At 35.5% G+C, this 26977-nt stretch overlaps 1 protein-coding gene across 2 annotated transcripts in view; it reads right to left on the reverse strand.

The window, feature by feature from the left end:
* COL24A1 (collagen type XXIV alpha 1 chain) overlaps nucleotides 1–26977 on the reverse strand; it is a 402120-nt gene that overhangs the window by 266930 nt on the left and 108213 nt on the right. For both annotated transcript variants that reach the window (XM_059136719.1, XM_059136718.1), the window contains exons 13-19: nucleotides 26874–26927; nucleotides 24770–24814; nucleotides 16476–16529; nucleotides 16354–16398; nucleotides 15851–15904; nucleotides 15530–15583; nucleotides 11160–11213 (exon numbers count right to left, since the gene is read on the reverse strand). In XM_059136719.1, the coding sequence (XP_058992702.1) occupies nucleotides 11160–11213; nucleotides 15530–15583; nucleotides 15851–15904; nucleotides 16354–16398; nucleotides 16476–16529; nucleotides 24770–24814; nucleotides 26874–26927 (360 nt within the window). The remainder of the gene's footprint in view (nucleotides 1–11159; nucleotides 11214–15529; nucleotides 15584–15850; nucleotides 15905–16353; nucleotides 16399–16475; nucleotides 16530–24769; nucleotides 24815–26873; nucleotides 26928–26977) is intronic.

Raw genomic sequence — 26977 nt, forward strand, 5'->3', positions numbered from 1 at the left:
CACATTATACAAATGGGTTACCAACTATCCACTGTTCCAGTCTATCTTTTCAGAGATTTTCACCATAGCAAAAATGGCCATAGTGTCTCCCTTTGCAGCAAAAGGCAGGAGTGCTTACTGTCCATGTAATAATTTCTTTCTGGAACAAAGTTTTTTTTTGTTGTTGTTGTTGTCTTTTTTTTTTTTTTTTTAAATAACTGACCATTATAAAAGATTCAGTTTCTCTAAGTTCAAAGTTCCTTTTAGGTAATACAACTACTGCATATGCAAATGTCATCTAGCTCTCTCACATCACCCTATGAGAAGTAAACCTCCATGAATCAGAGCAAAAATGCTGATATTCTGGAAACTGTTATTGTTAAGAATAATAAAATATCCTTTGTCTCTGTCTGAGGAGTCTTGCATCTTCTTTTTTTTTTTTAAGATTTTATTTATTTATTTGACAGAGATCACAAGGAGGCAGAGAGAGAGAAGAGAAAGCAGGCTCCCCACTGAGCAGAGAGCCCGATGTGGGGCTTGATCCCAGGACCCTAAGATCATGACCTGAGCCAAACAAAGAGACTTAACCCACGGAGCCACCCAGGCACCCCTTGCATTTTCTGATAAAAATCTGTGAAACTATTAGGCTAACTTTCAGGCATGGGATCCTTCACAGTCTCTGACAATTCTGGTGATGAGAATGGGATACTGGTGGAGACATAGCTTTTTGGAAGAGGAAGTATGAAGGCCTTACCACATGTTTAATTATATTTGAGGAAAGGCCATGCGAATAGGCAGTAAACACGTTAACCAAAGTGTATGATCAACCAGACAATAACTGGTTCTCTTCTTTATTGTCTGCTAAAAGGAGGAATTGGAGGAGACGGCTATAGACCAAATACCGGGAACAGAAAGTATCTTTGAAGACAGTTGTTTTAGTTGTTAACTTTCCTCGGGGTGGGAAGATTTCTTCATTAATCTAGTGAGCAACCTCAGATCTACCTCAATGTAAAAAGAGTACTCAGTACTATTAGTAATAGCAACTAATAGTACTAAGGTTCCTCCTGGGTAGCCAGAAGATTCTGTCCTCTTTTAAACAACAGTTATGAAAACTCCCACCTACACTATGAAAGGGCAGAAATTTGTGACCACTATGGGCAGAAACCAGGCAAATCAATAAAATTTTGCCTGGTTCATTTGGGAGATCGGGGGTAGGTTCCATATTTTTCACAATAAAGAACTGTAATATTAGGCTTCACTATCTAGCTACTAAAAACTCTGTCTTGGTATCACTTGGAGTCAAAGGCCTTGTGCAATTTGGCACCAGCCTAGTTTTATAACATTATCTACCACTCTATACCAACACAAGGAATCTGCATCAGGAAGTCAGTTTCATTCACTGTTCTATAAATCCACTCTGTATATTACCTAGATGGCGAGGCTCAGGACCCTGATATCGTGACCTGAGCCAAAATCAAGAGTTGGATGCTTAACCAACTGAATCACCCAGGTGCCCCAGAAATTCTGGGATTTTATGGATGTGCAATGATTGTGCAATGATCAAATTGCACAATTTAAACATATGTAATTTGTTATATGTCAATTAGACATATGATTTGCTCTGCCTGGAATGCATTCCCCTTTTCCTGCCATTTATTCATCAACAATGTAATTCAAGATCCATCTTTTCAATGAACCCTTCCCTAATCCTTCCATCTCAATCCTTTCTTGCTTAATCTCTCTCTACTAACACTGAACTATAATAACTACTTATTTCTTACATGATACTTTTACTATTATCTCAGAGTATATGTTTATATGCTCTTTTTCCAAAATAGATTATAAATTGTCCCAAATTAGAGACAATATATTATTTTTGTATATATCCTATAGTGTTTATAGGCATAGCTCTCACACAGTAGGAACTCAAGAAATGATTTGTTATTGACAGATATGATCATATTTTCTTTCAGCAACAATGTTTGAGTAACAACTAAAAACATCAAATTACTCAACCAATCCCAAGTGGTACTTCTTTGTTAATAAGTAACTGGTTTAAGTAAAGGGGATCCATCTGGACTAAGATCTACTCAACTGGCTACAGGTGGCCTTATTCAAGTTAAGTCCACTGAGGTGCTAAAATGGACATTTACAAGGTATACCTTTGCTTGATATGGGCAGACTCTCCAAATGAACTTTGATATTTGTCTCTAGTGAAGACCACCCTGGTGGAAAAAAAGGACCCACAGCTTGGCCACTTCTGGGATCTCTCTGATTAGTAGTCTCAGCTCATTTTGTAGTAAACAACTGGCCTCACTTACTGAGAATGTCATCCAATATTCAACTATTTGGCAATCTCACTAGTCCACTGAGGTTAACAGCTGAATCAACAAACATTCTAACTATCCTGCTACCAAATCTGAAGACGGTTTGCTGCCAGAACTGGGAGGAAACATAGGTTTAGTTCTCAAAACTGATACTACTATGGTTAAAGAAATAGGGAAGATTTCTGTACAGCATTTTCCATATGTTTTTGTTAAAAGCAGACAAAGGACTAGCATGGAAAAAAATTAATCTTATGTTTTAAGGTACATGATGTCTTATCTTGGGAGATCTCTAATATTTATAATTCTGGAAAGAGCTAAGTGCACAGATATGTTTACTTCTCTGGTACAGCCATTTAACTTGCCTACAATAAGTAAAACATTATGAAGTAAGGAGAAAAAAAGCTTTGAAGTGGTTTGAAGTGACATTTGGTCAGATGATTTTAATGATGAACAGTCTCTTCAAAGCAATGGCAAAAAACTTAGCATTTATAACAAAAGCTTCAGAGTGCTTTGCTTTCATTGATTTTGAAGATCTGAGATTCTGAACTAGAAGGTACTAGAAAGAAATATTGGCCAGTCCCATCTTATTGGTAGTACAGATGACAACACAGATGGTACAATTAATTTGAGGAGCACCAAGTTTGAATCACCCATGAATCTTTCCCTGCTCACTAAATGACATCCTAAATTCTACAATTCAAGACTCATTGCATTAGTTCCAGGTATCTGTTTAGTGTTAAAATGTAAATATCCTTGAAAGGGGATTCTACTGAAGTTAGCTCTTCTACTAACCACTTACTGCCTGGAGTAAAATATATTTATCAGATCTTTAGAAACAAGCTTTGATGAGAAGGGTAAATTATGGAAAGGAAAAGAGACACTGGTTGTTTGAGATAAATAAGAACTCATGCTCCAAAGGAAAAGAACAGAGGAAGCTCATTGCCCATAACAATTGAGTTATTTGGCTATTTTATAATTTTTTTCTGAGACTAAACTGATTCTAGACTTTCAAAGTATTAGCTGATTTTTAATTTTTTATTATATCAAACCTAATTAATTTTGATGTCTGAAAAAAAGACAAACAGAGACAGTGGAGGCTTTGACATAGTCAGAATTGAATACTGAATTCTTGAATATAAGTTCTTTGCAGTCAAAACCAAATCTAATTGACCTAGGCATTTTTAAATTTTTTTATCTTTTTTAGTGATGAACATACAATGGTTATCTCAAAAATGATCTGTTGAAAAGAAATAGTTAGAACTGGATTCTCTAAAGAAGAACTTAAATGGAAGAGATATTTCTATAGTTAGGTAGACCTCTGGGTTCTAAGGATCAGACAGTCACTCACATCTACATGAATACCAATCATATCATGTAGAGTGTATGTCAGAGATCCTGCCAGCATTAAAAAAATCTAAAATATCTTTGTGTGATGGTCTCTATCAGAACATTGTTTAATTCACCAGACTACCACCTACAGAAGTCAGTTGGATTGTGGAGACTGACTGTAGACTACCACAGCTCCAGTTGCAGCTGCTGTGTTAGACACAGCAGATTACTATGTCCTTCTATATTTGGTATGTAATCACTGATTTGGCAAGCACACTCTTTTCCTTTATAATTAAAAGAAGATTTAAAAATAGTCTGCATTCATGTGGGGCCCTTCAAATTTGGAAGTATCAGTTCATCTTCACAGAAACAAATACATATTTGTAAGAGTTTACCCTTTCTTCCTTTAAAGCTCCAACTAGCACCACTATCTAAAAAATTATAGAATGCTTGATCCAAAGGCATTGTCTCTAAAAGACAATGGTAATAAAAATACTGCATAACAGAATCTTTGAAATACATTTAAAGTAGTAGGCAGAGGGAAAATAACAGTTCTTAATAGTTTTTGGAATGAAAATAAAACAACAAAAATAAATAAAATTAATTAAAATTAAATTCCTAAATTAAAAAAATAATATTCAAGAAATAATAAAGACAAAAGGAGAAACTAATTTGTAGAGAAAAGAAAAACAAAAAAACAATAAATAAAAATTTCAAAAATTTGAGATAAAAGTAACTGGACAAATGGAATCACCTAACCAAAACAAGAAAAAAAGGATAAGTACGTACACAAATATTAAAAAAAAAAATTCATGGCACATGGGAAACAATCATTAAAATAAAAATTTAAAAACAATGAGACTATTTTGTGGATTTATATGGAAATAAATTTGAAAACCTAGATGAGACAGATAATTTCCTAAAGACAATTTAACCAATCTAACCCCATTAGAGATAGCTTAAGAAGATTAATTTCTGCAGAAGCTGTAAAAAAAAAATTCATCAAGGAACTACCCCATAAAAAAGCATCAATTCCAGATGGTTTCACAAAGGAACTCCATCAAAGCCTCATAGATAAGATAGGCCCAACGTTTCATAAATTACTCCGTAGCACTAAAAATTAAGAAGACTTCCTAATTATTTTCACAAAATAAGTATAACATTAAAACCTAAACTTGACAAAGAAGTACAAAAAAAGATTGAATATTATAGATCAAGACCACTTATAAATACTGATGCAAAAGTACAAATAAATATTAGTATATATTGGTAAATATTGATACAGCCATTATAGAAGACAGTATGAAGTTTCCTAAAAATAATTAAAAATAGAACTACCATATGATCAAGCAATTCCACTTTTAGGTGTTTATCTAAAGAAATAGAACACACTAACTTAAAAAGATGTATTCACCCCATGTTCTTTGCAATATTAATTCACAACAGGCAAGGTAAGGAAACAAAATTCAAAAGTGGATTATCTAAAAATAATCCATTTGATGAGTGAATGGAAAAGAAGTGATACGAAAGAGAGAAGATGGGGGCAGAGGAAGAGGACCCTAGGTATGCCCTGTTCTGCTAATACAACTATTAAAGTATTATAACTATTAAATCCTCCTACATAGCCCCAAAATTGATCAGAAGACTGGCAGAACAAACTCTACAACTAAAGGTAGAGAAGAGGCCACATCAAAGAAGGTAGTAGAAAGTGCAGAGATGTGGGGTACCTGGGTGGCTCAGTGAGTTAAACCTCTACCTTCAGCTCAGGTCATGATCTCAGAGTCGTGAGATCAAGCCCCGCACCAAGCTCTGTTCAGCAGGGAGCCTGCATCCCTCTCTCTCTGCCTGCCTACTGTGATCTCTCTCTCTGTCAAATAAATAAATAAAATATATATATTTTTTTTTAAAAAAGAAAGGATTATTGCTGATGTGCTGGGGAAGGAGCTACAGTTGTAGAGGAGGGTGAATGATAAGACTAGAACACAGGTCAGTATGTAGGGAAAAGTAATCCACATAACAATAGCTTGGAAAGGGAGAGGGGCTGAATTTTTTGAGTTCTTGCAACCAATAGGGCTTAAAACCTCAATATTTAAAGGTGGGTATGGCTGAGATAGGCCCCAGAGTGCACTGCCCTGATCGTGGAGAGAAGGCAGGCAATCTGTTGACACACAGCATGGAAACAGCAATCTGAAGAGTGTTTGGGTCACATAGTAGGGAGGTTATTCATTCATCTTGGAGTATGTCTCAAAGAGGCAGCATTCATGGAAAGACCCCTCTGGAAACAAATGAACAGACTAAAGCTGTGTCCCTGCCCTGCACCTCAGTATAAGCCCAGGGTGCCCTGCAGAAACCAGCACAGCCCAGTACTCCCTATCTAATATGCTTATACCAAGGCCTATCACCTTGTGCTCCAGTGGAACTGGCCCTCCCAGTCATGTTTGCCTCAGTTGCAATGGGTCTTTCCCCTTTAAGATCAACCCAAAGCCCTGCTCATGTTGGATCTCCTAATGTGAAGGTTTGCAGAACATCAGTTCCAGTGGCAGTGGCAACAGGTCTCATTTCATAAACCAATCAGAGCATACCTAGTTAGAACGTGCCACATTCAGGCCAAGGACAAAATACTACTCACAACAGGCAAAGAGAGCCTCTGCAGATGACTGGGCTGATGGATAAAGGAGCCAGAAGAAAGCAGCAAAGCACACATACTCTGTAGACACTCTAAAAATTGCCAGACCCTGAAGGACAAGGGATACTAGAGAACAGGGCAATATAGGACCTCCTTTTCATAAGGCCATTCCCCTCAAAAACAGCAGACATAGTTGACTTTCTTAACACAGAGAAACAGGCACAGAAACTTAGAAAAAATGAGAAGACAGATAAATTTATCCCAAATGAAAGAAGAGGACAAGGTTACAGCCAGAGATTTAAGTGAAACAGACGTAACTGACATGCATGATATAGAATTTAAACTACTGATCATAAGGATACTTCCTGGACTTGAGAAAAGAGTGAAAGACATGAGTGAGACCCTTAACACAGAGATAAGGAATAGTGTAGCGGAGATAAAGGGCTCCATAAATAAAATGAGAAACATGCTTGATGGAATTAACAACAGACTGGAAGAAGCAGAAGAACAAATTAATAACCTAAAAAACAGAGTAATGGCAAGTAATCAAGTTGAACAAAAGAGAGAAAAAGGAATTATGCAAAAGGAGAATAGAGTTAGGGAACTCAATGACTCCCTTAACCATAATAACGTTCATATTATAGGAGTCTCAGAAGAAGAAGAGAGAGAAACAAGGGAGCAGAAAATTTATTTGAAGAAATAATAGCTGAAAATTTCCCTTAACTGGGGAAGGAAACAGATATCCAGATCTAGGAGGCACAGAGAAGCCCCAACAAAAATCAACAAAACAGATCCATACCAAGACACTGTAATCAAACTGGCAAAATACAGTGATAAAGAAAAACATTTTAAAGTATCAAGACAAAAGAAGACTAACATACAAGGGAAACCCCTAAAGCTAGCAGGTTTTTTTTTTTCTACCTCTGAAACAGTGTGACATTTGTGTAGGAATCATTCAATGGAATCATTCAAGTGGAATAGAAAACAAAATCCAGACATAGACCAAAGAAACATGAAAATTTAGTATTTATAGAGGTGGCATTTAAAAATGACTAAAGTAAAGACCAATTGCTTAACAAATAGTTCTGGGACAACTGATAACCCATTTAGAAAAAAACAAAAACAAACAAACAAAAAACTCCAAGTGATCTGCTAAAGTTACTCAGGCTGTATTAATCCCAAAACTATGTTACTTTTTCAGATATCAACTTAAACTTTTTATCACCCAGTAATTAACAAACACTATCACAGAAGTATAAAACTAGGTGTCACCATTTGGCTCCTAATAGAATTACTTTTACTGAATTATACTTTGACATTATGACATCAGTCTTAAAGATGGAAATCACACAATACCATGAACTGCTGCCCTTCTTTTGAACTATTAAAGTGTTTTTTATACAGAGGAGAAGAGAGTCTTATAGTTGAACATGTTTTACTGTTTTGGCCAGTAGGAAGTTCAGACTAAAATTTACAATACAATTAAAAAAAAAAAAAAAGTACAGGGCTTTGCGGTTAGGTTTTGAGAAAAGACGGCTTTTCAATCTCAGCTGAGTTATTTATTTTTTTAAAGATTATTTCTTTATTTATTTATCTGTCAGAGAGAGGGAGAGAGAGAGAGAGAGAGAGCATGCACAAGCAGGGGGAGTGGCAGGCAAAGGGAGAAGCAGGCTCCCCACTGAGCAGGGAGCCTGATGTGGGACTTGATCCCAGTACTCTGGGACCATGACCTGAGCCAAAGGCAGACACTTAAACAACTGAGCCACCCAGGCATACCCTCAGCTGAGTTCTTAATACCACTCAGAAATTATTTTATAAGTCTTTACTCACTCTCCCACTTACTTCTCACAGATCTCCTCAAGCACCCTCTTTCCATATGTCCACAGTCCTCTAACTTTTGGGTGTGTCTCCTACATTTAAAGAAAACAAAATCTACTCTATTTCACCTCTTTTAACTTCTTTCTCCCTTTGAAACAAATCTCTATACTTGCGGTATGAAAAACTCACTTGTTCTTTTTTTCAAATTATTTGTATTAACATAAAATGTATTATTTGCCCCAGGGGTACAGGGCTGTGAATCATCAGGCTTACACATTTCACAGCACTCACCACAGCACACACCCTCCCAATGTCCATAACATGTCTGTAACCAAACCATCCTATCCCCTACCTCCCCACCCCCCAGCATCCCTCAGTTTGTTTTGTGAGTACACAACTCATTTATTCTTGATCTTTCTTGCTTTTTAGAGAAATGTGAATTTTCCCCCCAGGAGTTACTTTAGGTCCAACACCTGAAGTTTTTAAAGTGGTTTGTTCTCATCCAGTTCTAAATATTTTCTAATTTCTATTGTGATTTTTTTCCTTTTCTGTATGTCTTTACATTACCAAAGTTTATTTTACAGCTCTTATATTGTTAATTTAAAGCTTAATTGCACTGTAGTTAGGAAATGTATCCTTCTGCACGTGAGTGTCCAGGTGTGATATTTTCAAAGCTTGTTGCATATAGTCTCACTAAATGATTTCGTCTGTTACAATTGTTTCATCTAATAGCTCTATGTGGATGATTACAAACGTTTATTTCTAGTGAGCTTCAGGTCTGTAGTTTTCTATACACTCACAGACTAATTTCTTGTATGTCCAACAGACACTGCAGCCCTTACAAATTCAAAACCAAAGCATCCCTCTTGAGTATTTTTCCTACTCCCTTTTTATTCTCTTTTTAGAATGGTGATCCCACATTCTACCTAACTCTTCAAGCAAGAAACATTAAAATTGTTTCTTATTCCCATCTCACACAAACTAAATGAACTGGAGTGGTTCAAGTGCTGTGAATTATATATCCTAATAATTTCTTGAAGCCGTCCTTTCTTCTCAATTGTAACAGGCCTTCATCATTTATAGACTGGCCTTGCATTATCCTCTTAAATAGTGTTCGGTTAGCTTTGTCACCTCTCCCTCTCTCCTTCTCTTTTTTACCATTTCGCCCTTGCTACCAAGCATGTATTGAAAACACAAGTCTGATCATTTCATTCCCTTGCTTAAAAATCTTTGATCACTGCCTAAATAAAGTCTCAATTTAACACAACATACAAAACTCCTTATCTGAGAAAATTTATCTACTGTGCAAGTAGAAACTTTTCAGGCTTGATATAATATTAAACATACTATTGTAAATTCTTGGGCCTGCAACTCTATCAAAAGTCTAATGTTGAGAAGGAGTCGGATACAAGTGTTGCCTCATATACAACTGCCTACACATTATACTTTTATGATTAAAAAAACCCTTAAGATCTTTAGACTAGACCCATTTTCCAAAATGAATTACATGAGTACAGCTTACATCTTTGGCCTAATGAAAACATTTAATGCAGTTGAGCAGACGAAATGGGCACAGCCTGACAAGACCGGAGCTCAGGACCTTATATTAGCAGTGCAGAAATCAAACACAAGGAGACAATGTTTTGAAAGATGATTGCAAATCATAAAAGCTCAGAGGTAAGAGAGGAAAAAGAAACATCTTTGGAAGACCAAGTAATATTTTAAAACATGGCCCATGCATGCTTTAACCTGGCTTTAGGAAAAAGAAGAAAATGATCCCAACCATGCAGATAATTAGGAGGGGACACTGTCCTCCCTAGCAGGTATCTTATCTGTAACTAAAGTTACAACAGAACAACCCATGTTCATGATAATAATCTTTAAAGATAATAAAAGATAAATTAGGTTCTGTATCCTCAGTATGTGAAGACAGGTAAAAAGAATTCATTCCAGGAAGGTTTTCATGAAATAATACTAAAAGCATACAGGCCCACAGAAGATATAAACTTATATTAATGTGTTAATTACTAATTTAATTATCTGTTAATAATTGCTTAAATTACTCAAAACAATATCCTCCTTCCCAGAATGCTAACTTTGATACATTGCCATATTTTATCTCCTACTATGTCCTTATTAATAAAACGAGGTACAATGTTGTTTTTTAGATTTTTGAACTACCAATATCCAATGTGTTTTTAAATGAGACAATAAGAAAGAATGGTATTTGCTGAAGAAATCAGGGAATCCTGAAAGAGAGATGAAGCGTATACAGATTTTATGGTTTACAGAGAGAGAGAAAGCATCAGTACAGTGCTATTTCTAGGAATTCTGTCTGCTGCTTTGACACTGTTTATTGTTCTGATTTATTTATTCTGAAACCAAATTCATTTTCTCAACTTTACTGTTATACCTATGATTCTGAATTAGATGTGTATGTATATTTACATGTGTATTTACATATATTTCTTTGGCCTATATTTCCGAACTAGAGTGAGCTTCAGAAGTTTTATTTCCATGTGGTACATATCTTTGACTCAGAAAATTATTATTTAAAAACTCAAATCTTTCACGTTAGAAGCTTGCATTCTATATGAACTTGCAGGAAAAAAAAGAAACTCTCTATCAGATATTCAGCCAAAGTCAAATTTCAAAGAATAAACAAGCAAATTTGACATATATACTATAGTCCTAATTGTATTTATTCTAGAATGTGAGATCCAAATGATGTATACATACAGCAAACATTGGAAGCATTTTGTATTAAGAATTCAGTGGAGTTTATCCTGAAATTTGATTTCATGCCCCAAGTATGTGTTATTAAGAGTTGTGCCAAACAAATTAAGTCAGCTGTGATCTAATCAGGACTATAATGTGGCTACTACATTTCTGTTGCCTTGGGATCACTGTTGCATACCTTCTGATACAGGAGAAAAAAGATTTTAGTTCAAACTATTTACAAAGATGTGAACTTTAACAAGAATCTTTCTTAAGCCTGTTATGTAAAAACATGTTTTACAATCAAGTTTAATTTTTATGACTTTTGCTTTAAATTTATTATTTTCCCACCAACATTTTACCTCTGGTCCTGGAGGTCCACATGGTCCTTGGGGTCCTGGGTCACCGATCTGGCCCTAGGATGGGGGTGGGGATCAAAGTAGAAGTATGAATCTGATATACAATTTAAAGCAGACATATGGTAAGCAAACAGAAATCAAGTATTATACCACATAAAATTTTAATGACTTTTCAGCAAACAACACTCAATATATTGTGTCAAACAAAGTTGAAACAACCATTCAGAAAGACTTAATTTGTAACCATCATCACTGTGGAAAACTTATTTAAATAAAAGGTATATGGATGTAATATATATTTACTCCTAAGTGCTGGAGATACAAACAAACAGAGTTAAGTGTTCAAGATAAAAATAGTGTGTGAATGTGTAGGTTATCCAGAGATAAGGAGCTCGACTTAACAAGGTAGGGGACTCTAGATAAGGACTTGGTTTCATAAACAATCAGAGTCCGGGACAGTCCCTGAAAATTCCTCTCTCCTTTGATACTACAAGGGCCTGATTTAGTAATTAAGAATCATCTGGATTTAAATCCCTGCTGCTTAATCCCTCTTAGGCTCAGTTTTCTTAACAATAAGATAGGAATAAAAATGCTAACAGGTACTAACATTGTTACAGGGTAATTGTGAGGATTAAAGGAGGAAATATATTTAAGGTGCTCGGTTTAGCACAGTGCCTGGCAATAAATGTTAACCAATTTTATAACCATTAACCTTTCCCTTTATATCCTCTGTCCTCTCCTGTGTGCCTATAATTCCTAGATTATTTAGATCATTATTATATTAAAAATTTGAGGATTTGTTGTCAATATTTCTGACATCTGGAATAACCAGGCAAAGTCAGGGCTGGAGAGCAAGTTCAGAGGAGAGAAAAGTGGTTAAAAAGCCTGAAACTAGAGATGAAAGGAAGCAGTAGTTTAATACCCTTCTTTTCACCAGAAAAGCTGCTGAATTCATTATTTCTGCCATATTAAATTTCTATGTGAGTTTCAAATTTGACCTAATAGTTCTCAGATTACATAAAATTATAAGAAATAATATGTGCTTATCCACATTTCAAGAAGTAAAGCAATTTTCCATAAGCACTAACACCATTCTCATACAGCATTTAAGTATCTGGATACAAAACAATGCACAATCAAATCTAGAGAAAAGTAATGAAGTATTACATAAAACTTGACTTAAATGCTCCTATATAAAGTCAAAATTCATCATAATCAGTACCTAGAGGAGCCTTGAATTCTTAAAATGGCAAGTACCTCTCAGAGAGATAAAGATGGGGCTCTCACTGGAGACCTCTGGTGGCAAAAAACAAATGAGAGGCTAAATTCACAAGCTTTAGGAAAAAACAGCATCCTCTAGGTGTTTGTTTCTGGAAAAGTTAATTGACAACTAGATATCTATAAACACAAATTTTGAAAAATTTCATTCTTCAGAATAAATCTTCATTTTAAAAAACTTTAATTGGAAGTTTCCTTGAATGTCAAGTCTCCTTTAAAAAAACTCAGTTTTCAAGTAAGTTTTAGACAATGGAGTAGGATTGAGTAAACCTCTCTAATTGACAACTTCTAGTTAAAAATATAGAAAGGCATAATAATTGTCTTTGTTTTCTTGGTTTTAAGGAAATAATATTAATTAACAACTTCTGATTGGTAATTACCAATCAGAAACCTCTGGTTTTTAGATGTTTCCAGAGCTATAGATTCCCTAATTCCAAAATGTAGAAAGCCTTCCAAATCAGGACATTCTTTTTTTTATCTTATAGGTATTCTTTCATGTTCCAACTTAGATTCATTTGGGGGGACAAAAATCACTAATGCCAGCATCTTAGAAAACAGAAAGCCAAAAGTAGGAGATATAAAATGAGAGACATCTTTATGACTTTGATATTCTTTTCATGATAGTAAACAATTGATTTAGAGAGGCACTAACTTGTATAGTTTCTTTTTAATATAACAGATTCAGTGCAAGCAATTTTTCATTAAACAGATGTCTCCTTCCAAAACTAGAGAAGGTTTCTTGGTCAAACCTCTATAATTTTTTTCTATTAGTAAGATACAAACAAGTGAGAGACTACAAACTCTTCACAAATATTAATTCATATATCTCTAGCCTATCTTCAGTCTGATGTATATATTTTTCAAAGATTTGATAAAACAAACAAAAGATGGTAAGCTATCTCCTACCAAAGTAATCACTACTGACATTAAAAATCTATTTCTTATTAGAAAAACAAAGAAAGGTACAAAATGAGCAAGTAAAAGCCTCACTATTATCATCTTAATGCTCCCTGCATCACAGCCCTAAAAAAAAAAAAAAAAATAGTTGGTTCTGGTGATTTATTTCAAGAAAAAAAATAATATTAAGGGTTTTAAGACAAAGTGTTAAAGGCGACACAGGCTCTCCACCTTTTCTTTAGCTTAGACTAGAGAATTACTGGTAAACATTGTCACTGAGAGAGAAAACCAAAGAGTCACAGATTTACAAGGAACCTTAAATAGGATGTAGTGAGACTCTCAGTTTAAACAAGTAACTGGATGTCACAGTGGTTAAATACTCAATAAAATAGGAATAAAAATGCTAACAGGTCATAGCAAGTCAGTGTCAGGGCTGCGACTAAAATCTAAGTCTGTTTCTCAGAGAAGTATATCCCCTCTGCCTCACAATAAACATGTTATCAATACAAACTGTATCAAAAAGTAAGGGAGACATTAAAAAGATTTACTTTGTTTAAGCATGATACTTGACTTAAGTTTTATCCAGTAATTAATTGTAAAGCATTATAGAATAATATTGATATGATTTATCACTCAGTATTGGTCTTAGAAAATGTGTTGTACCTGCTCCTTTTATTATTATTGTTGAAAGTCAGAAAACCCTCACATTATGAACAATTAGGATGTAAGAAGTTGAGGGGTTTGCTTTGCTAGCCACTGCAGATATTGTAAGTTCCTGTTATGTGATTGGACAGATCCTTGAAAAACAGAAGCTTTTTGTTAGCTTCATGACCTGTTTTCATGCCTTTTATTTATACAGTTTGGAATTTCTGAGATTCAACTCCAGAGCCCAAGTCTGGGTACATGACTGACCAGGTTTACTCCGAGTTCAGGGCAAAAAACTAGTAAGAGCAAAGCTCACCACCAGCATGTCACTTGACAAAAAGACACCGAAAATTTTTCTTTGGAATAAAGACTTTCTGAGAGATGTATATGAATTCCCATCACTGTTAGAAGTTATACTAAATGAGGTATGAAAAGTGTTATGTCTTAATGCTGCTTCAATCCTGAGATAGGAGGAGATAGTTAGAGGAAACACAATGATTTGCTCAGGGAACAACTCTTTTTAAAATGTAGATTTTAGTGTTATATTAATAAATTATAATTTCCATCTATTTTTCTATCTATAATCACCTGCACCTTCATAGAGTTGTAATCAATATTAGAAATCCCAGAGCAATCTTAAAATATTAAATCCTACAACAGTATGGCACAGTGGCTGAGTATGTGAGCTCTGACATATGATTACCTAGATTTTACCAGATGGCCAACAACTAACTATGGAAACATGGACAAGTTACTTAACTCTGTGTCTCAGTTTCTCCAATCTGTAAAATAAGAATAATAGTACCAACTTCATATGATTTTTATAAAGACTAATTTAGAAGTATAGACTGGTATAGTGACTGGTACTTAACACTCAGTACATCTGAGCTATAATAATTATCATGATTTTTAATGTAGAAAGACATACTTAACTCATGTTTTAACCATTATTTAAATGATTTTAATTACTCGATAATTTCAGTTTGAGTTAGGTTTCATGTTAACTACAATATAAGGTATTCTTTTTTTTTTCAATTAACAGATGCCCAAAGGTTAAAAAAAAAAAAAAAAAAAAAGACAAAGAATTAGTATATTTGTGCCCATGGGGAGTGACATGCTATCGTTTCTTCACAATATTTCTTTAATGAAATATATTAGAATGAAAGATATTTGGAAAAATTAAAACATTATTTAAGGAGCTTTGTATTTTTTGTCTTAAATATCTATCATTTACTTCATAATAGTATTATTATGAATAACAATAGTTATGAATAGTATTATTCATAACAGATCGAACAAAATCTTTAGGGCCCACAGAAGTTTGGTTTTGGCCTGGGATGAGGGGGAGGGCAGGAAGGAGGAGGTCCAATACTCTACGGAATGTGAGCTGAAAACTTGAAGGATTAGCTGTACCCTAAAACTGAGGAGAAAAAAATGCCAGATTGGTAACCCTAGCTCCTACTTACATTCCACTAATACCAACAAGTGTCAAGACTCATGCCATGATGTACACTTTGTTAATGGGAAAAAGCAAAGGAAAAGTTCAAACCTACTGAAGGTCCTGGCTTTCCTCTCATCCCTGGTGGTCCTGGAACACCAACGGCACCCTACAGAAGAGAATCATAGAGAGAAGATGAAAGCTATTATACCACGAGAGACTCTTGTCTCTGTATGTGCCTCTGTATACAAACTGCTTAAAAAATTCATGGAGTGAATCTAAAAACTGAGAAAACCATTTTGAACAAAACGTGTAAAACCATATTGATACCACATCCTAAGTACATGGTTAAAATAATCATTACTCCTTTTTTTCTTTTTAAGAATTTATACTTTTTCATATTTATATAAACTTAATGGTAAAAAAAGAAAGTTACCTTGTCTCCAGGATACCCTAATTCTCCTGGCTCCCCTGTAATGCCTTGTTCACCCTAGAGGGCACATTTAATACAAAGACACTTAAGCAACACAAACATGGCAATGTTATAAGAAAGTAAATATTTATTATAGAAAAATAATTTCTATTTTTCCTACTTCTGATAAAAATTGTATAACTGATGGGGCGCCTGGGTGGCTCAGTGGGTTAAGCCACTGCCTTCGGCTCGGGTCATGATCTCAGGGTCCTGGGATCGAGTCCCGCATCGGGCTCTCTGCTCAGCAGGGAGCCTGCTTCCCTCTCTCCCTCTCTCTGCCTGTCTCTCCATCTACTTGTGATTTCTCTCTGTCAAATAAATAAATAAAATCTTAAAAAAAAAAATTGTATAACTGACAATACAGATTAGATCCCATATATAAAAACAAGATATTTTATAAGTATTGACTAACAAGAAAAAAATGTGATAAGAAATTATCTCTATGATAATGCAAATATTTAAATCACCTTATCACCTTTGATTCCAGGTAGGCCCTTATTCCCGGAAAGACCCTAAAAAAAAAAAGTGATATTTTGTGACATCATAGAGAAATTAAAGGAAAATATCCATTATGCAAATAGAGACGTACCATTGGGCCAGGATTTCCAGAAGGTCCAACTGGTCCAATAGGGCCAATACTGCCCTGAAAAGCAATCAGACAGAAAGGCATCATTAAGCATCCACTAGGATTAGAAAGAGAATATGATAAAATTAATTAATTAACTAACCCAGAACAGTTCATCTCACTCAGCTCCCACATGTGTCTTGTTCTTCCACAACTTCTTTTTCTCTCCACATTTAGAAATCATACCAGTGTTTGAAACTTTAGCGAGGTCATCCTACTCCCTGAAGCCTATTCATACCCATGTAGTCCACAAGGATCCTCCCCTTCCTCTAGTCTGTATAATGCTTAACTCTCCTTGACATTCATCTTGAAATACTTCTCTAACTAGATAATATCTTGAAGAGCAGGGAAATATTTTAGTGCCACATTCCCAGTTAATAAATACTTCATTTGATCATCTTCTATTTTAACTCCATCTATTTATTCAGGAATTATTCATTGGGCACTTACTATGTTCCAGGCGGTTCAGTGATTTTATTTCATGATTTGAAATTTGCAGAACGATAAAGTTTACCATAATTTCAGGGATAAACTGAGTACTGAACAAAAGACTCTACTCTTCTGGGCTTCTGTCATTCATTTAACATTTCATCATTTAACATTTGTTGAACATAACACGGACACAGACACTGGGTTTGTGTGAAGGAAATAAAGATGAAAAAGACACAGTCACCAACATTGAGGTTCTCAGTTTAAAGCTCCAACCCAAGATTCCTCAAAAATATAACAAACTATCATCTCCTGTAAGCAAGGGATTTAAAAAAAACTCCTCAAATCTATCATCTTAAAAGACAAAAGACAGGGGCACCTGGGTGGCTCAGTGGGTTAAAGCCTCTGCCTTCAGCTCAGGTCATGATCCTAGGGTCCTGGAATCAAGGCCTGCATTGGGCTCTCTGCTCAGTGGGGAACCTGCTTCCTCCTCTCTCTCTGCCTGCCTCTCTGCCTACTTGTGATCTCTGTCTGTCAAATAAATAAATAAAATCTTTAAAAAAAAAAAAAAAAAAGGAAGACAAAGGCCAAGAGCCACAATAAGGGTATTTCAAAGTAAAATTTGAAAAAAAAAATGGCTTGGGGATCACTTACAATTTTTGTGTCGCTGACACATTCATTTTCCTTCCTTCTTTTGCTACCTTTCTGTGCCTAGCTTCTGTATCATCCTTCATCTTCACAGAACAAGTTGTCTTAAACCTCCCTTTTATGGTTTTCAAACATTAAGGAAATTCTAAATGTGTATTTGTGGCAATGCTAGAAATGTTGCCCCTTTTATCAAATTTCTTAGGAAAGCATCCCAGGCCCTCACTACTAGGTTTGCACCAACCCTTCCCATCTTGTCTACTTCCATTTGTCGCTACTTCTCCTTTATTTCTACCTTGTCCAAATCCCACAGTCTTGCCATAATGGACGGTTTTCCATTCTCTGAACATGGTCTCTCTTTATTACATGCTCCAAGCCTTTGAAGATATAGTTACCAATACTGAAATGGCTTTCTGCTGCACTAGTGAGTATACTGTACCATACTTTTCTCCTTGTGTTCCTAGTCTGCACATTCTGTGAAAGTAGAAGCATGTTTATTGACTTTTTACTTCCCAGACCCAACATAATTTGCATATAACAGTTTTGAAATAAAGTATGGAATGAACACTGTAGGACCTGTCAGAATAGCCAAACCCAAAAAGACAAGAAATAACAAGTGCTGGTGGGGATTGCACATATGAGTGAAAAAGGAACCCTTGTTCCACCTTGGTGGAAATGCAAATTGGTGCAAGCACTGTGGAAACCAATATGGACATTCTTCAGAAAATTAAAAGTAGAATTGCCATATGACCCAGTAATTCCACTACTGGCATTTACCCAAAGAAAAGAAAAACACTAACTCAAAAAGATATATGGATCCTGTGTTTATTGCAGTATTTCTTACAACAGCCAAGATATGGAAACAACTTGAACATCCACCCACAGAAAAATGGATAAAGAAGATGTGGTGTACACACACACACACACACACACACACACACAGGAATATTACTCAGCCATAAAAAAGACTGATATCTTGCCACTTGTGACAACATGGATGGACCTAGAGGTGAAAATGTTAAGTAAAATAAACAGAGAAAGACAAACCGTATGATTTCACTCATATGTGCAATTTAAAAAACAAAATAAATGAACAAAAAAAAAGACAAAAAAACAGAGAACTGGTGGTTGTTAAAGTGAGATGGCTGAAATAGAAAAACAGAATTAAGACTACACTTACTGTAATGAATGCTGATTAATGTACAGAGTTATTGAATGGTTATACTGTACACTTGTAACTAATATAACACCGTATGTTAATTATACTTTAGTAGAAAACAATTTTTTTAACAGGGATTTCAAGAGCTCTATCTCCCAACATAACAGAGCATTGCTAACAGACTGCATTCATATTACACAAATTTCAGAATGGAAAATATGACATCTTTTGCATGAGTCCTAAAGTCTGTGAAATATAATGGAGATAAATTATTTCCAACATGTTTAATCCTGAAATATATGAGAAAGGGAAGAGTAATACTTTCCAACTTAATAGACAGATACACAATAGTTATATGTCACTGACAAATTCTGTCAGTAGGAAACAACTGTTCTTATAATTACAGTAGCTAGTTTATTCAAAGTTCCTGGTTTTAAAAATAATGAGAGTTTTAAAAAATACAAAAAATGTTTCTGTTTGGAAATTCTGCAGCAATAATCTATGAAGTATGGGGGAAATCTTATGAACAAATAAACAAACATTACTTTGTCATCCTGTTGGTTTTTTTCTATGGGCAATAACATTAGCTGTATTTCAGTAAACATATCACTGTGCATAGACTAATATTTTCAGATGAATGAATGTACTTTGTATGCACAATCTGTTTTACTTTTTAGTGACTCTAAAAAAATTATCACAAAATAGTAAGTGTTGAGAAATGTTAAAGATACAAAAAATTATAGTAAAGATAAAAAAGATTTAGTATTATAGGGAACTAAAAAGTAAAATAATACAGGTATAGAAAGCTCCAAGAAATAGCAAACATTTTGTGGTATGTTACAGATGATGTGGAAAATCCTGGTCCTGAAAAATTATAGCTTTCTCAAAGCAACCCGCAATAAGCTAAGAGCAGTTTTTAGTTACACAAGGATAACCCGAAAGCCTTCAGCACTCTCTGCTTACGATACTTCTCTTCCCATGAGAAGACAGAGCAGACAGGAGAAATACTTCCATGCATGGCAGCTTAGCTGAGGGTGTCTGGGATACAGAACCAAAGGCAGAAAAGCCTTCCACACATCCAGAAATAATAAAGAACTTTCGAGTCAAAGTGAGTTGAAGAAACAGAGACCTAAGAATAGGTTCTTCGTATAAAATGAGCAGCCGCTAGCCAATTAGAGCTCATGAGTGAGCACACTGTGGGGAAGACTTGGGGCTTTGGAACCGCCACCACCCACCCTCACAGGTGAGAATCACCATCACTAATTAAGAAAGCAAATGACAATCAGCTGCAAGGAAAATATCATTTAGAGGAAGCTGTGTCATCTCTTCTCAGAAACTATGCTTCCTATAAGGGAACAAGCAGATGTGTGCTTGCTGATAAACTGGGCAAGCAGACCAAGTGTTGACTATGAAATATAAAGGTTCCATAGAAACCTCTCCCAGTTATCTTCAAATCTTCCCCTCCTTCCATTCCACTCCCATCCCCCCCGCTTCCTAGGCTACAGTCCCACTACTCCTCTTTCCATTGCCCAAACCGCACTTTTCTTGTTTTTTTTACCTCTTCTGTGCATTTAGAGAGGCATTCTTCTGCCTCAAGAATCCTTTTCCTGACTACTCCACTCCATTCATGTATAATCTTCAAGATATGGTTAAAACACGTCTCTTTTATGAAGTCTCCTCTCTCAGGATGACATAAATTGCTCCTTGCTCAGTGGTTTTTAGTCCATGAGAACAGTGATCACATCATATGATATACTGATTTTTCCTTCTATGCCCTGGATTATAATGTTGCCCAAAACAGAAATCTTATTTGTATTTTTAGGCCTAGCTCTAGTTCAGCATTTGATACACAGTAGGTGCTCACACTGTTTTGACTTAAAAATTTAGTAAATGTAAAATGGAGGTTGTTCTATCGACTTGAGGAACAAATGAGATACGAGTGTAAAAGTACTTTGGAAAGTATAAAGTACTACCTATATCAATGATGAGGATAACAAAGATCTATATCAGAGATGAGGATTACAAAGATGACTGTTAGTATCATTTGGCATTTTCTTTTCTCTTTTTAGAATTTCTTTCTTTTTAGAATCTCTTCCCAGCAACCAAAGGGTATATTGAGAAAGAGAAAGGACAACAAACAACAACAACAAAAACCCAGTTATTTTTACCAGCACTATTATGTGTTGGAACTGTGCAAAGTCCTGGAGTAGAAAATGAGTAAGGGTTAACTATTAGACAGAGAAATCTAGGTAAAGTATTTCAGGTAGACAAACAAGTGAAAGTACAAAGGCCTTTTGGTAGGAAGGTTGCATGGCATCTGAGAACAAACAGTTTGCTAGTGCACAAAGTATGTCTCAAGATGCCCATAAGAACCAGAACAGTCTAGACATGATAAGTATTTTGGTCTTAAACTAGAGCATAATGGCCTCTTCAATAAATGGTGCTGGGAAAATTGGACAGCCACATGCAGAAAAATGAAATTGGACCATTTCCTTACACCACACACAAAAATAGACTCAAAATGGATGAAGGACCTCAATGTGTGAAAGGAATCCATCAAAATCTTTGAGGAGAACACAGGCAGCAACCTCTTCGACCTCAGCCGCAGCAACATCTTCCTAGGAACATCGCCAAAGGCAAGGGAAGCAAGGGCAAAAATGAACTATTGGGATTTCATCAAGATCAAAAGCTTTTGCACAGCAAAGGAAACAGTTAACAAAATCAAAAGGCAACTGACAGAATGGGAGAAGATATTTGCAAACGACATATCAGATAAAGGACTAGTGTCCAGAATCTATAAAGAACTTAGCAAACTCAACACCCAAAGAACAAATAATCCAATCAAGAAATGGGCAGAGGACATGAACAGACATTTCTGCAAAGAAGACATCCAGATGGCCACCAGACACATGAAAAAGTGCTCCATATCACTCGGCGTCAGGAAAATACAAATCAAAACCACAATGAGGTATCACCTCACACCAGTCAGAATGGCTAAAATCAACAAGTCAGGAAATGACAGATGCTGGCAAGGATGCGGAGAAAGGGGAACCCTCCTACACTGTTGGTGGGAATGCAAGCTGGTGCAGCCACTCTGGAAAACAGCATGAAGGTTCCTCAAAATGTTGAAAATAGAACTGCCCTATGACCCAGCAATTGCACTATTGGGTATTTACCCTAAAGATACAAACGTAGTGATCCAAAGGGGCACGTGCACCCGAATGTTTATAGCAGCAATGTCCACAATAGCCAAACTATGGAAAGAACCTAGATGTCCATCAACAGATGAATGGATCAAAAAGATGTGGTATATATACACAATGGAATACTATGCAGCCATCAAAAGAAATGAAATCTTGCCATTTGCAACAACATGGATGGAACTAGAGCGTATCATGCTTAGTGAAATAAGTCAAGCAGAGAAAGACAACTATCATATGACCTCCCTGATATGAGGAAGTGGTGATGCAACATGGGGGTTTAAGTGGGTAGGAGAAGAAGAAATGAAACAAGATGGAATTGGGAGGGAGATAAACCATAAGTGACTCTTAATCTCACAAAACAAACTGAGGGTTTCTGGGGGGAGGGGGTTTGGGAGAAGGGGGTGGGATTATGGACATTGGGGAGGGTATGTGCTTTGGTGAGTGCTGTGAGGTGTGTAAACCTGGTGATTCACAGACCTTTACCCCTGGGGATAAAAATATATGTTTATAAAAAATAAAAAAAATTAATAAAAAAAAAAAAACTAGAGCATAATGGCAGAAGCTGCTGAGTTAACCAACTGATAGGTGAAATGAAGAATACATAAAGACTGAACTCCCTTCTCCAGCTTCCTTTCCTCCCATTGGTAAAACCATGGACTACCACCTACAGTTTAATCCTACTCTAAGTTCTGAGCAAAAAAAAAAAAAAAAATGGTCCTTTGGCTTCCACCTTCACACAGAGCTTCTTGCGAAGCCTAAAGAAATCTCATGAGTTAAATGGCACCCATTATAAGGTAATACGAGTTTTAAGGAGGTGGTATAGCACACAGGTAGAATTATGGGCTCTGGTTCGATCGCCTGCTTCAAATTTGGGCCTAATACTCATAAAGTGAATGGTCTTGGCTTGTTCTGAGAATTAAATGACCTAGCACTGACTAGCACATGGAAAATGCTAAATAAAAGTGAGCTGTTATTGGGGTGTCTGTGTGGCTCAGCTGGTTAAGCATCCGACTCTTATTTTGGGCTCAGGTCATGACCTTAGGGTTCTGAGATCAAGCACCACAGACTCGGCAGGGAGTCTGCTTGAGCTTCTTTTCCTCTGTCCCTTCCCCATGCTCTCTCTCTCTCTCTCCCTAAAAAATAAGTAAATCTTTTTTTAAGTGAGTTGTTATTGCTCATTTTATTGTTAGTATACTACTATTATCATGTAAAAGAGAAGTTAAATGTGTAAGACTCACTCAGGTGCTCTGATCTTAATTCTATACTCTTGCCAGCCCCGAATGGCAAGTTAAAACTTGTTATACTGATTTTAACCATAGTTCCAATAATTGAACTCCTCATGTATTCTGTTGTTCAAGTTGTCACCTTCTGCCTTGGGGTGGTTAAGGTGGGGGGAAAACATTAAATTAGAAACAAAAGACCTGTGTTCAAGTTCAAGCTACAAATAATTGTGGCTGTAACTTATGACATAAAACTCTGGAGTCTTAATTACCTATTTCATATGTTAGAAGCAAGCTCTGAATTGATTTTTAAGGAAAATCTTACCTCTGCCCATGGTCACTTACCTATTTTTATACAGATAGACATAGTTTCCTTTTAAGATTATACTTTCATTAGACTCCTTACATTTCATAAAAGTATGAATCTTGCCTTTAGTTCTGCTGCTAAAGCACATGGTTCTAAATTTATAGAAAATATCTGCAACTTACATCCCTGTCATGAACCATAAGCTTGACTGAGAGAAATATATTTATGGAGATACGGCAGAAGTAGCAGTCTGTTTGCTTCAATGAACAATCTAAAATTTATCAGGTAACTATGTAACTGGAGTACATTATTTTGGTCTCCACAGAATTGCTTTACTAAATTGTACTTTGCCTACATCAAAACTCCAGTGAAACTCAGAGTTAAATTCACTAAATAAAAATGATTTAGTGAGCAAATAATGCAGTCACTTATATTTTTAGTATAATAAATTAGGCATCAGGACACCTGGATACCTCAGTGAGCTTGGCATTCTGCCTTCAGCTCAGGTTGTTGGGCTCCCTGCTTAGTGGGGAGTCTGCTACTCCCTTCTTCCTCTCTCTCTGCCCTTCCCCGCTGTTCATACACACTCTATTTCAAATAAATTTTTAAAAAATCTTTAAAATATGTTTAGCAGCATTAATGAAGTGCAACTACTACTGATTGTTCAGGATGTTTCCCAACTATTTATTCAATTTTATTCAGAAATAAAATCTACAGTTACCATGTGCTATATAATATGGTATGGTATGGTATTCAGACCTATCTGTATCTATCCAGGCCTGATGCTATGAAAGAAAATTCAAAGGAGAGAAGTGGCTGTTCTATGTCACACTTTTGAAGAAACAGAGTCTTAGGTATCTATTAATGAAACAGACATAAATAAATCTGTAGAAATTTGTCATTTTAGATTACCATAAAGTTTAATTTTTGATTAGTATTCCTGGTCTAATTTGTATATCTCTTGGGAAAATACATTTGAGCAAGTCTGATATCCAACAATGACACTAAAACATCTCATTTTTTCTAAAGATTTTAACATGCGGGGGTGCCTGGGTGGCTCAGTGGGTTAAGCCTCTGCTTTTGGCTCAGGTCATGGTCTCAGGGTCCTGGGATCGAGCCCCGCATGGGGCTCTCTACTCAGCAGGGAGCCTGCTTTCCTTCCTCTCTCTCTCTGCCTGCCTCTCTGCCTACTTGTGATCTCTGTCTGTCAAATAAATGAATAAAATCGTTTAAAAAAATGCGGCTAACAAATACAAACATAATATTTTACAAGAATGATAATACTTGATACTCACTCTAAGGCCAGGAAATCCCGGAGGACCAATGCTACCAACAAGTCCCTATGTAAAAGAAAGTACAAGGGTGGTTAAATACAATTGCAAACTACTATGGGCATTTTCTAAAGACACAGACAAACATTTCTAGGAAAAAAAAAAAAGTCAAATTTTACCCCCATGCATCTTCCTAAGAAGCATAAATCTCTGGTGATAGTGTAAATTCTCCCAAAATGCCCTTGGCCCCATGCTTTTGGATGCCAGGACTACCACCTAGCCTAGGATATAGACTGTTCTGTGTCTTTTATGTATCTAATAAAGGATGTAAATCCTGTAAGTAGTCAGCATTATAGACATAACCAACCTATGTATTATGTAAAAAGGTAAGTTGTCAGCATATAAAGTTAGAAGAGCATTTTCAGATGGTTTAAAACACTACCCACTCTTGATGTATAATATTTAAATTCTTTAAACTTCAGTTTTTTTATTTAAAGAATAGAAATAATGATATTTGGGGGTGCCTGAGTGGCTCAGTCAGTTAAAGTATCCAACTTTTGGTCTCAGCTCAGGTCTTGATCTCAGGGTCTTGAGTTCAAGCCCCACGATGGGCTCCACAGTGGGCATGAAGCCTACTTAAAAAAAAAAGGAATAATAACATTTGTTCTCACTATTATAAGATCACAATGAAAACTGTCATAATGTATAAAAGGTTTTGAAAAATTTCTCACAAATATAATAAATTACCAACACCATTAATTATGTATATAATTGAGATTTTAAATGAGATTTTAAATTATCAGTATTAATTTTCCAGTTGATTTATGGTCTTGTGAACCCATCATTACAGTCTTTATAACAATTTCTATTTTAGTCCAAGGCAGTGTTAGAAAGTGAAAAGTACCCCCTTTTTTTTGTATCTGAAGTGTTTTGAAAATAAGGTACAGTAAAATACAGAGAGAATTATAAGCCAATAAACTAAAATATCCAGTTTATCCTTATATTTTAAAGATATTAAAGCCTGAAAATGCTCAAGAACCCTTATATTTAAATAAAGAGCAGATTTCAAAAAGAAATATCTTAAATATGGTAGAAGCCCAACCCTAACAAACTTCATGTATATTTAACTGACAAAAATTTAAATAAGAGGGCTTCACAGTAGTTACAAAAGTACATAAATGGTATTAAAAGAAAAAATAGATAATGATTTCTTATCCTTGAAATGAAAAGCTCCGCAGAATCAAAGGCAAGAAAACTATGGTAAACATTCTATTTAAAACATCATTCAGGTTTTTAACAATTTATTTGGAATCAGTTCTATTCTCATCTGCCAAGACTTATAACAAATAAAACTTTGGCTAAATTAACCGAATAACTGATAAAGTCATAATTTAGAAAACTAAATAAAAAATAAATGATTTTCAAACACTTTAAGTATAGATGCTAGTAATTCACCTGTATCTAAATATAAGAACTATTCCTAATTTAGGCTAAGAGGATTTAGTGATTAACTCTAATTCACCTTAAAATCTTATTAAAAGAATGTGTGCATGGAATAATTGAAGGTATTTGATAGATGCTCTTTGAGAGAAAAAAAAAATTGAAGATTTTGCTACCTAATGTCAAAAAAACCAACAATCTATCATCATCCTTTGATAATGTAATTAAACTAATTATAGAATAGTAACTTTCTAAACTGCAAATAATAGCTGAATAATCCTAAAGGAAAGATTTCTCTAGAAATCAATACCCAAAAGCCAGGTAGATCAATGACAGGCTTGAGACAAAAAGGGCAATCACTGCAAGCACAATATGAGGCTTGTTAGTACCTTCATGTACATGAAAGGCTCACCCCAAAAATATACAGGTCAGTATCATGATCATGTACTTCTAATATTTTACTTAAGCAGGTACATTTAACATGGTCACAATGATTCATTTTAATGATTCTCTCCCAAGACAGAATATATTCATAACATTTTTGTCTTTACAAATAGGAATGTGCACAGAGGTATTAAAACTGTCTGGCCAACAGCACTTATTTGAATGTCACGAGGATAGCAAGTGCAGGTGCTGTGGCGTCTGAGTGATGTCAGATCACAAGGCTGGACCATAACAATATACTCACAGGACTGCCATCAGGGCCAGCAGGGCCTCTGTCTCCAAAGTCACCTGGAAAACCCTGGCCCAGGGAAAAATGAAGAAATGCTGTTAAAACCAAGAATTCATTTT

Source organism: Mustela lutreola, chromosome 10 (genome assembly GCF_030435805.1).
Source record: "Mustela lutreola isolate mMusLut2 chromosome 10, mMusLut2.pri, whole genome shotgun sequence".
NCBI lineage: Eukaryota > Metazoa > Chordata > Mammalia > Carnivora > Mustelidae > Mustela > Mustela lutreola.